Raw genomic sequence first — 12,669 nt, forward strand, 5'->3', positions numbered from 1 at the left:
AGATCATCAAAATAAATTGAGAAAATTAAAAAGGGGGGAAAACTATATAGAAAATGTAAAATAGTATGAGATATGGAATAGAATACAAAAAGAAGCATGAAATTGAGTTTTGTGTCTGTAGTGAGAAGTTGTTCAACCCGGGACTATGCTATTTTCAAAAAAGATGTTTTACTTGTATTTTGTGTGTGAAAACCCAAATAAAACTTTATTAAAAAAAAAAAAAGAGTTGACTGCTGTTGCAATTATTTGATTACAGCCAATTAGCACAAGTGTGCCAGACAGGAAGTCTGGTGCTTACTGGGCAAAAATCTCTAATAAGTGACCTAAAAAGCTATATTGTTACAACCACTACTAGTTGCTATGATCTAGCCTTTTTAAAGATGTTTTTGACCTGGATTATTAGGCATTGAATTAATATCTGAATTCAACTTTGCCTTGTTAGTATACAAATCCTTCCATTCTAACAGAATCTCCCAGAATCTTTCCAATGGTTGTCATTAAATTATAATTTTTAATCAGTGAGGAAAAGTATAAAAATTTCAGATGATAAATTATCAATTGTATTTTTGACTGAATACTAACACTTTTAAATAAATAGAAATCACATTTTTTAAAATAATTCTGGTTTTTTTTTGTTTGAGCATTGCTCCCTGCACATGTCCCTTATTCTAGAAATTAAGGTCACTCCTGGCTTTGAAACTATTCCTACTTCAAACCAACTACCTTAACAGACTATGTGAACTTTGACCACTAATTAGTATCCCCCATAAAAGAGAATATTGTAGCCCAGGGATTGAACTGTGGGGTCCTTGATGCTCTGAGCTTGGTTGTTTTCTTGCAAACATAATTAGGTAACATCACCAGTGCTTGTAAGAAACAGAGTTCATTCTCAATTTATATTCTAGTGGTTTACTCTGTCAGTGTTGGTAGGAATGGTCTGTCAACCCATCATTACTAGTCTCTTTGTATAAATTGTTTCTATAGAGAGAGATCACTCTCACCAACACTGACCTGGGCAAAACACTAGTATATAATGAGAGCAAGCTCCATTCTCAATTAGCAGAGATGATGTTACCTAATTAGGTGATGAAATGTCTGCAAGAAAACAACAAAGCTCAGAGAATATCAAGGACCCCACTATTCTCCCAGTTTGACTCCTGAATTGTGTTAAATTACTCAACTTGTTTTTTTGTTTGCCATGAATTAAAAACTTGAATTGTTAGCTGGCTATAATTCGGTCTTAAACTGCTCTGGTACATGCTACTAGGTTAGTTTTCAGCATAATATCAAAGAATACAGGGCAAAGTTATTCTATCTTGTTTAGTAAAAATGGGAGAAGCAAATAAACTCTGCACTTATTTAGTGACTTCTGTGTTATTCACATGGTAAGAGAATGTTTGTGAATCCTTTTGAAGCTTCTGTAAATCTGGAACAACATGACCTACAATGTTATCTGAGCTTCATCTATGACCTATTAGTAGATAAAAAGACTTGGTTAAACAGATGACACACAAAAGAATGCCATGTCTTTATGAAATATAGTAAGCCAACATTCATTGACTTCTTGGAAAACATATGGAACATTCTAGATTTATTAACTTGTGGCACCACAGCAATCAGTTTAAGCAAGCATTTCCAATACCTTTTGATCTCATCAAATTGGAAGTACATTGGCCCACTGCTCTTTATAGAATAGCTTCAACTCATTGATATGTTTGGATATCTTGCATAAGGTGCACTTCTCAGATATAACTGAACATTTCTAATCAGTAGTATTCAGAACTTTGATTCAGCCATTCCAAAATATTAAATTGCTTCTGCTTCAGCCATTTGGTTATTGATTTCTTTCTGTGGGCTACATGACCTACATTTATTTAAGCTTTAGTTCACAGATGAATTCAATACCCTGGTAGAGTTTGCTGATTCAATCTATAATCTATTATTCACTCAATTCACCCCAAGGCTGAAAAGCAGCCCCAAATCATGATATTCCCATGCTTCATAGCTGAGATGAGGTTCTTGTTGGATTTGCAGCATCTTTGTTTCTCCCAACATAACATTTTTCATTACTATCCGAAAGTTCAACTCCTCTAACAGGAACCAGATGGTCTTTGGCAAACTTGAGGCAGGCAGCAATGTTCTTTTTGGAGAATAGGCGTTCCCTTTTGTTTTTTGTTTTCTTCTGTTCAATTATGTCTGATTCTCAGTGACTCTCAAAGGAAACTGCCTAGGCAAGACTTGGTAAGATTTTTCAGAGTAGCTTACCAATATCTTGCCTCTAGGGCTGAGGGAAAGTGACTAGCCCAAGGCCACCCAGCTGGCTTTGTGTCTAAGGTAGAATTAGAACTTGTGGTCTCATGGTTTCTAGCCTGGTGTCTTGACAACACCAAACTGGCTTTTTTGGCTAGCCCCTCCTATATATATACATCACCCTTATTCAGTGTTTTCCTTATTGTAAATTAAACAAAGGACTGCAGAAGCTTTGATATTTACCCCAGAGCTGTTCTCAGTCTCCCATAGTATTGTACATTTTTTATTCAGGTGACTTTTATAGTATGGTTATGACCATCCATAGAAAGAATAGCAATAACGTGTTTTCTTTATTTGTACGATGGATTGTTGAAGGACAAACACTCTAGTAACAGTTCTGAAACTCTACGCATGTTCTTGAGCACTGGCAACCTTTTTCCAAAGATCTGTTCCATATGGCAGGGGTCCCCAACCACCGGTCCACGGACCGGTACCGGTCAAGGAACAAGTCCTACCGGGCCGCTGGTTGCTGGGCGCCGCCATCTTTTTTGATGAAAAGTGCTTCCGGTGAGCTTTCTTCGGGTAGAAAGCTCACCGGAGCACTTTTCATCAAAAAGATGGCGGCGCCAGCGCTTCCGGTGAGCTTTTTGATTGTCGTCTCATTGATTGGAAATCTAATTCAGCTTACTCTCTTAAGAGAGCTGATTATTTAAGGCTTTACATAAGGACAGTTAATGTTGGCTTGGATACATTCAATAAAGGTCAGAACACAGTAACCTGTTCTAGCTGTTGTTAATTTAACTAGAATATCTTTATTTATAAATAGGATTTAGATAAAATTCTGATCACAGTGTAGGTCACAGGGTAATCTCTGAAGATGACACATAGCCCTATAGTTCTTTTGCTCACAACTGTATAGCCTTCAAGTTAGGACTTTAAGGCATTGGCAGAAAAGAGCAAGAAGAAATCCCATTTTTGCACTTCCCAAATATTCTGTACCATTGAATAACAATGGGGTTTTTAACTCTATGATTTGCAAGAGAAAAAATCCTTAGGTATACAATCTTAACTTTCTAATAAGTAAGCCAATTTTAGTTAAAATCCTCATTTAAAAAAACAAGGGGGGGGGTTTAAACAGAAAATTCTGTCTCCTTCCCATTCAGTAATGCTGCTGTTTTACTACTATGGTCCTTAGCTGCTCTCACAAATCATTTTTGAAAGTGCAATCCTGTGTCATAAAAAGGTTGCTGCCTGCTCCTTGTATCAATTTAGGCAACTTCATAGCCAGAAACAAACAATCTCACTAAATGACGATATTACACCACACTATTCAGTTTATCAAAGGATGGGGAATAACAGACAACTCTGACTTTCAATAACTATTCATATATGCTCACTTGATGAATTTCCGAGCAAAGGATTTCAGCTTTCCTGTAGCTGCTGCAGCTGCCAATAATAAGTCCAAGCTCTTTCCTGAAAGCATATGGCCCAAGACTCCCAGTAGTCCTTCTGGGGATTTTGAGTGATCAGAATCCATTGTCTGGTATAAAAAGAAATAAAATAAAGATGATGGATCTAGATGCATAAAACATAGATATTTGATTAAAAGAAAAATCAGCTTCTAAATCTTTAATAAAATTACCTAGTTATGTGTAACCACACAGGAAGCAAGCACTGGAAGGTGGTATCCAGACCAAATATTGGTATCCAATATTTAAAATATTGTAATCTGATATTGTTAATTCTGGGGACTAATTTTATCTTATCTTTGCCTACACTTGAAATATATGAATTTAGTATCTTGTTTTTCTCCCCTTAAATTTAAATTTGATAGCCACATTTAGAGGCATTTGGCTAAGAGAATATTTCAGTGTATATAATTTAATCTTGTATTTTATCACGTTATTCCTATACTTAGTTCTGAATTAAGTAAAGAGATATTAAGTGATACCCTGGTTTCTCCAACAATACGGCCTCCCCCAATAGGAAGTCCCAGCATGTTTTATAGGCATGAAATGAAATTAAGCCCCTCCCTCCAAATTAAGGCCTATATTAAAACATGCAAAATGGTGGGGGGGATGGTGGGGGGGGCTTGCCAGTAGGAAGTACTTTTGTTGCACACCCGGATATGGTGCTGCCTGCGTTGACCCTGATATGAAGTACCCCACCAACGCCAAGGTCAACATCCAAGCCGTCGCCGCATGCCCGCCCGAAGATGCAAGGGGGGGAATTAAGTCACCCCCAAAAAGACAGCCTAGCCATTTTTGGGGGCTCAAAAAAAAATAAGACCCGGCCTTATTATATGAGAAACACGGTATCTGCTGGCTAGACATAATTATTAAAGTTTTCTCTAAAGTGGGAACAGAATTAGAACATAATTTGATTCTGCCTTCATTTATATCATCAGATTCAGGAATCTGAATTGTGTTCGTCTGAACTTCTCACAGTACTGAGCCATAATGTGCTGTAATTATGGTTAAATCCTATGGGAGAACCAAGCCGCTATGGCTTTTCTAACAAGTACTAATCCTATCTTGGTATTATTGTAAACTGACTATCCAGAATTATAAACTACAGTTTCAAATTGTCATATAATCTGCAGGTGAACTTTGCCAACTAAGTTTTAGCATGCTTATTGAATGGATAAAGTGACGTTAAATCAATTGCTTCATTCCCAGAAATTGTTAAAATATTTGTGTTTAGAGCTAACTTTACACTTAATACACAACCTAAAGGAACTCTTAACTATCAGTTTAGAAAATAATCATGAACTGAGCAATGTATTCCTCACATTAACTAAAACAAACTTTTAATGTAAATTTAAATAATTTTATAAACCATCCAGTATTGTAAAATCATAATTAATCACTTTGTGGTGATATATACTAAATACCAATATAATCCTATTAGACAAAAACTGGTGAGTTTTTTTCAGAGAAAAACAGCTTCCCAGGATAGCTGAAACAATTTCTGTAGCTGGAAAACTTTGGTTCGGACTCCTTTTAGTCTATTAGACCTACTGTTAATCACAACCACAAATCACATAACAATCCAAAAATAACCGTTTAAAAATTGCATTAAGCTTCTTGAAATACAGCCAAAGAATTGCATGTCCTAGTTATGTTTACTAAGAAACACGCCTGTGTTGAAAATACTTTAATCCATGGAAAACATGCATAGGATCAGCACCAAAACAGGACCTACTTTTAAGATATTGGTCACAGTGGGCTCTGCTCGCAAAATAAGGCCTGGGTTGGGCTGAATGTTAGCATTTTCTGCAGATTTTAAACATGGTGCATGTTCTCGATCAGCAGCCCTGGTTGGGAAAGGAGGAAAGACATACAAGGTTTTATAAGCGTGATGCATTTCACACTTCAATGTGTAAGTAAAACTCAACACACTTACTAGTCCATAGGAGTGCTATTCTAAATTTAATACCTTTGTGTTATTAAATTACCGTATTTATCGGCGTATAACACGCACAGGCGTATAACACGCATCTTCATTTTAAGAGGGAAATTTCACCCCCACTCCCACCCCACGCCGCTTCAATCCACAGTGTCCCATTCTGCCTGCCTGCCTGCCTGCCTTAGTTTCTGGTTGTTTGGGAGCAGCTTCGCTGAGAATAATAACTATTCGCCTCTTTTACTCAGCCGAAGCTGTTCCGATTCAACCATTAACGAAGGCAGGCAGGCAGGCAGAACGGAGCACTGCGGGCGGACGGGGTGGGGTGGGGAGAAACGGGCGCTTTCAGGGAAGCTGCGGCGACAGGAAAAGCCCCCCGCTTCTTTGAAGCAGTTTCTTCCTGTGCTGGTGGAGGAGCGAGAGGCGACTGAGAGAGCTGACCCAGAGAGAAGGACAGGCTTCGGTTGCTTCCTCCCTCCCTTCTTTCATTTGTGTCCTTGATCCCCGATCCCAGCAGCATTCACCGAAGGCTTCTTAACATATATCGGCGTATAACACGCATACATCATTGCCCCCTATTTTCAGGGGAAAAAAGTGCGTGTTATACGCCCGATAAATACGGTAAGTAAAACTAAGTAAACTAAGTAAAACTCAACATACTTGCTGGTCCATAGTAATGCTATTCTAAATTTAATACCTTTGTGCTTAGCCTTAACCATGTTTCTACAGTTTTATTAAATGAAACACAAATCATATGACAGATTTAGAATGAGATTTTACACAGAAAGGTATTTTATTTGAACTTAAGATGTGCATTTTCATATAATAAATGCCTTCATAGTCTCAAAAGCATGAAGGAAAATGCTACTGGATTAAAACAAAGCAATCTGTTTTTAAGACTTTTCCCCACAAAGAAGAAATATTCAAAAGAACAGATTGTTTTCAAACACTAATATTGCTGTGATTACATGGTCAAGAATATGAGAATACACTAATATTCTTTTATGCACATGCATAAGCAAAATTTCTCAGATAACTTATGTAAATGGCTGAAAATATTTCCTCTTGGGAGTTAAAAAATTTGGGGAAAATTAATTATTTCTGAAAGGCTGATAAATGGCCCTGGGCTCTGGCAAATCAGACCCAAGCCTACTCTCCACTTCAACTCCAATTCATGATTGAAACTTAATAAAGGGTTAAGGTGAGGGCTAAGGAGACATAATATCTATATTTTTAATGGCCATTTTAATGTTGTCTTTTTACTTGAACTTGGCTCTTGCTCTTTTCATGAAAAGTTTTTCAAACAACCATACCTTTTTGCTATAAGATTATTCATGTTGACTTCAGAGAGCAGACCTTGCTTGCTACATTCCTGGAGGAGGAAGTTTGTGCAGTCACAGCTAGAACAACAGAAAAAAACTGATGTACAAATTTCTGAAGGAACATGGCAAAAGACAGATGTAAATATCATCTGACTTAACTGCCTCCTGTAATGGTCAATTTTGCACATTGTTCTGAATTTTCTTAAGAAAGTAGCTCAACTTGCTTTAAACAAGGTTATAAGAATGGGTAACTTCAATTGAGATTTAAAAGCCATTGGTAAACATTCCAGATTGTTGGTAAGACAACTATCCTTTTTCCAGTAACCTGTCTTTTGAGGAAAAAATGTGCTGGAAGGGAATTGAGAGAATAACAGCTCCACCCATGTTCAAATTCTAGCTTCATTCACTGCTTGCCTTAGGTTATCAGTAATTTATTTGGAAATGCAGGAAAAAACAGAAAATAAGCTGCCCACCCAAGTCTAAAGGATCAGGTTCACAGGTAAGGAATCCATTTTTATCTCTGAACTTTTGAATAAAGCATACATGTCTTTTTAATCAGATGAGGCTAATGCCACCACTGAAGTTTTAGTCCACCCTGGATGGTGACAGTCTGGCTACAGTTATCTACTTGCTACTAGCACCAATGAATATTTCATTATCTAAGGATCATCTTGTCCACAAGTGGCCATCTCCCAACCCAGTCATCATCCTATCCCCAATCTCCCCTTCTGCTGGAAAGTTATTCATGAAATGATGCAGTGGCAGTTCCAGATGAAATGGGACGTTTAGTTGGTGTTGATTGTAACCCCTATCACTTGTCTCATTTCGGGATGTTGTCATTGCTTGAGGGGAGGCAGCCTGTCAGCTCCGGATCCATCTTGATCCAGATGTAGAGCTGCCTGTAGGGCGGAGGATCTGCATGCTGTGAAAAGGGAGGATAGCCACAGCAACATTCTTTTGGCAAGCTCAAGGCCAAATCACTGGAGCTTAGAGGGGAGTGACTAGACTTGGCGAGAGTTCAGAATTGAGATGGATTGGAGAGTGTGACTTGAGGGTCATCAACAGGAGCAGATGTGAGTTTTAGTGTAGGGAGAGGAAAATGCAGGAATTCAGATTCGGGTTTTCCTCAGATGTGCCAACATGACTTCTCTAGTAAGTTCTTATTTGGATGGACTTTGTCTCTCAGGGCTGAATTCGGGATAGAAAGTTTGGTTGGAACGCTGACATCCCTTCCAGTCAGGATTCAAACTTGGGCATGAGGCAGAAATTGCATTGGTTGCTCTTGTGGATAACTTGTAGCAAGCAATACATGGATGGGGAGAACATCCCTCTTGGCTCTACTAGACTTGTCAGAAAGTTTCTGATACCATCAATTCTGGAATCATTCCAGGTGAAGTGCAAAACTTAGGAGTCAGCAGTTGAACCACTGAGCAAGTGGTTCTACTTGGTGGACTGCCCAATCTACATGACATCATGGGGAGAATTATCTGTTGGCATTAGATGAAGTATCAACAATACACTAATACTATCTTTCTGTGTATTTCTGCTCTGGCCCAAGTAGGAAATTCAGGAGAAGTGCCTGGAAGTTGTTGAGGTTTGATATTTTGTAGACTGACTTTCTTAATATATCTGTAGAATATGAATTTCTGCCTTACCTGGCATTAAATACACTATATATTCATAAGCCTCTCACCCTGATATATAGGTTTGGACTCCAAACTTCCCTTAGATCAGTCCTTTCACCTGCAATAGTCTAGTCCCTCTCTCCTTAGTTACTCCTCCCTCCAGAATACCGACCGAGAGGACATATTGTGATTGGTATTTAATGCCCAATTACATACCATTATGCATAGCTTGATGCTACAGAACACTACCCTAAGCATCACTCTGAGAGAGTCTGAATTGCAATACATTATAAAGTTTCTGTGGCATTTGTCTGCTCAGGTAAATGCTGCAGCAACTTCACAATATATTACTTCAAAGACCATCTCAAAATGACTTCTCTAGAGAGCAGCTGGCCAGAGTGAGTGTGTACACACTTCTCCTGGGGGAAAAGTTTACAGAAGGGAACATCTGGAGGAGTAGCAAATCCTCCTCTGATCTCAGGCAGCTGTTGATATTCTGTCTTTTCTAAAATGTATAATGCACAATACTGCCTTTTCAGATGTTAAATAGCGGCACGTAGTTCTACACATACCTACTATGCTATTATCTCATTAGCAACTGAAACAATTTTAGCCATTCTTGTTTGCCAATCACAATCCACAGTGTTGGGATAAAAAATGTAGGGGTTTGGGGATACAACATAAAATATGCCCTTTTAAGGAATCATGGATACTATCTTTAAGAGATATCTGTAAAAGGCCTTTATCTGAATGCAACAATTTCAGAGTATAATTAAAATTTTCAAGGTTTGGGAAATGCTGAAACTCAAACAAAAGATATAACTGTGTCACTTCAACCTTCACAATAGAGGAGATATCCCAAACAGACAAGAAATGGCCTTGGATTGAGAAAAGCAAACTTTGCATAACAAGAAATCTGCCAGGACAAGACAACCTCCCCAAATATAAAAATACAAAAACTAGGAGAAAGCTGTACTGAGCAAAAATATCTAGTTGTTTTTTTATTCCCTTAAGATTAACCACTTCAGGCAAATCAGTTATTCTAAGCATGAAAAAGAAATAGGATATTGATAATATACAAAAATTATATAATAATATGCAAAATTATTTTGCAAACTATTTCCAAAATTATTGTAAAGAGATTACAGTTATTATTCAAAATGATATTGGCCAATAATTTCTTCCTGAGGTCAAATCGTCTCCCTCCTTAGTTATTGAAGCTATTACCCTTTTTCCAATTTTTTTTTACTTCTTTCCCCTCTGTAAAATAGAGTTCATCATATTTTGTAAAGATTTTAAAAGCACCCTACAAGCATTTCTTGTAAGAAGTCAGTAGCCTTCTGTTCCGGGCATCTTTCCTGTTTGTCCTTTTTATATAGTTTTGCAAACTTTTGTTATTGTTATGAATTCATTCGTCTGTTTCTCTTACCTATGGCCCTGCTCTCACATAGGCTTTTCACAGTGTGCCTCAACTACCTGAAAAGAAGTGGCAAATGATCACTAGTGGGATTCAGCTGGTTCACACCGGTTCAGCCAAAGCGGTTAATTTTTTTGCATAGTTTGGTTGATCCCACCACTGGCTGGCCCGCCCTGCACCACCCATCGGGGTTGCCATTCAGGGTGGGGAGGCTGCAGGGGCATGACTGGAAGCCACACTGATCAATTGGGATGCAGCTAATGGACTGGCCACATAGCAGCTGCCCACCCCTGCAGCCCATTTTTGGCCTGGATGGCCTTCTGCAAAATCCTGCAGCAACTACAATTCCTTCACTAATCTGCTTTCCAGCTCCATTTTCTGGCATTCAGAGCAACAAAAGAAGACCATGTAAAAAAAGTTCAGTCAGACCTTCCAACTTCGTGAGATCTTTCCCCTCTCCCCAGAAGTTAGAAGGTCTGACTGAAGATTTTTTAAACTGGTAGTCACATGGTCTTCTTTTGTTGCCCTGAATGCCAGAAAATGGAGCTGGAAAGCAGGTTAGTGAGGGAGTGGTAGTTGCTCTGGGGTGGGGTGGGAGTGAGGATTTTACAATATGATGGTTCTGGAATGGGGTGGAAGTGGGGATTTTGCATTATCATTGCTCTGGGATGGGGTGGAAGTGAGGATTTTGCATTATCATTGCTCATAAGTAAGTAAGAACCAGTAAAAGAGGAATGGAAAAATCCATATCTGTAGATCAACGTTTTTCAGTCTTGGCAAGTTTAAGATGGACAAACTTCATGCTGCCTTGGGAATTCTGGGAATTGAAGTTCATGCATCTTAAAGTTGCCAAAGTTGAGAAGCACAGATCAACACTAGAGTTTAGGATTTTCCATTCCTGTTTTATTTAGAGTTTGGTGCAATTAAATAAACCAGTTGTGGTTTCCTTAACAAATAGTGATTAAAGTGATATGAACCATTACTGGACTTTTTGTGAGAAACTAAAATTAAAATTTGATCTGGGCTTTGATGATTAGTTATGGGATTATGGAAATAATGTAGATAAATGTTAATCTTAGAGTAAGAGTTTAATATTTTTTTACTTATATCTGTATCAAAGAAAGTTGGAAGTCATTCTTGCTACAAAACAGACAGAAGATATTAGAAACACCAATCAAGCAGAACACAGCAAACTCCAAGACCAATAAACACAGACCAAGACTCCCAACCAATCAGGATGAAGAAAAAACCATTCTGGCACAGCAGATGGCCAGCACCAAATTTAAAACAGAAACGGCTGTGAAGATCTGACTCACAGACAAACACTATACAGAAGCCTGAAGATGGCAGATGAGATTCTGCCAAAACGTTGCTACAACTTTAAAAGCACAACTATAATGACGTGGGAAAATACCCAAACAAAGCTGAATACCATACATACATACATACATACATACATACATACATACATACATACATACATTCATACATACACACACACACACATATACATGTATATGTTTTCTTAAATTTTTGTGGGTACTTACATGTATGGTATTCAGCTTTGTTCGGGTATTTTCTCACGTCATTGTAGTTGTGCTTTTAAAGTTGTAGCAACGTTTTGGCAGAATCTCATCTGCCATCATCTGGCTTCTGTATTGTGTTCGTTAATCTTGCATTTTTTCCTATCTGGCTACCTCTTTTCTCAGTAAGTAATGGGTATTCGCTTATTCTTAAAAACTAAAACCCAGGTGAATGTATGGCCAATATTTTGCAGGTCAGATTTGCCATATTCCTGGTAGCACTGGAGACTTATAGTCATAGAAACCGAAATTCTAATTACAGGTAGTTCTTGAGTTACGAATGTATTGGAGCCTGCCCATTCCATTTGTACCTCAAGGATTCATGGGAGTGAATCTTGTGCCTTAAATGAGATTACTCCCTGCTTTCGCCCACGCATTTGCTAATTTAATGCATTGGTGAATGTGTGGTTTCTTAAGTGCACATGAGGTATTTCAGGGTAGGGAAGGCCATGGGGGGCCTAATGATGGAACAGGCCAAGGCCTCCCCAATCCACTAAGAAACATCATTCCCACTCCCTGCCACATCTCTAACCTTGCAAAGATCTGTCTGATCTCTGTTTCGGGTTTTTTCCCTTTGAAGGAAAGTCAATGGAAGCTCCTGGACGTGAAAAGTGTTTGAGGCACCTGTCTCTTACTCCTTCCCCCCTCCCCTAACTCTTTTCCACCATCAGGACACTTTTCACCCAGATGGAGACCTGACAAAAACTGGAAGTTTCATCTGTGTGCAAATGGGGCCTTTGAAAATGGAGGGATTTGCTCCATTTTCAAAAGCCTCATAGACACCTGTGGGGTGTTTCAAAACAGAGCAAATTCCTGTTTTCAAAGGCCCCATTTGCACACAGATGAAGCTTCCAGTCTCTGTCAGGTCTCTGTCTGGGCAAAAAGTGTCCGAAGAAAGTAGTTGGAGGGAGGAGCAAGAGACGAGCAGCACAAACACATTTCGCGCTGAGAATGAAAGTTTCTGGGGTCCATGATCTCGCGAGAGTTCAGGCACCCAGTCTCTGCAAAAGAGAATGGGTGTCTGACCCCACATGATATTACAGCATCCAGGAGCTTCCATCAACTCT

The 12,669-nt window shown here is 38.6% G+C and overlaps 1 protein-coding gene across 7 annotated transcripts in view; it reads right to left on the reverse strand.

Moving 5' to 3' along the window:
• The window catches only part of MED24 (mediator complex subunit 24), a 106,837-nt gene that overhangs the window by 32,934 nt on the left and 61,234 nt on the right, over window positions 1-12,669 (reverse strand). For all 7 annotated transcript variants that reach the window (XM_087945060.1, XM_087945062.1, XM_087945061.1 and 4 more), the window contains exons 12-14: window positions 6,969-7,055; window positions 5,455-5,566; window positions 3,648-3,790 (exon numbers count right to left, since the gene is read on the reverse strand). In XM_087945060.1, coding sequence (XP_087801186.1) covers window positions 3,648-3,790; window positions 5,455-5,566; window positions 6,969-7,055 — 342 coding nt within the window. The remainder of the gene's footprint in view (window positions 1-3,647; window positions 3,791-5,454; window positions 5,567-6,968; window positions 7,056-12,669) is intronic.

Source organism: Notechis scutatus, chromosome Z (assembly GCF_049901735.1).
Source record: "Notechis scutatus isolate UNSWTSFEM ecotype Mainland chromosome Z, rNotScu1.2, whole genome shotgun sequence".
In the NCBI taxonomy this organism is placed as follows: domain Eukaryota; kingdom Metazoa; phylum Chordata; class Lepidosauria; order Squamata; family Elapidae; genus Notechis; species Notechis scutatus.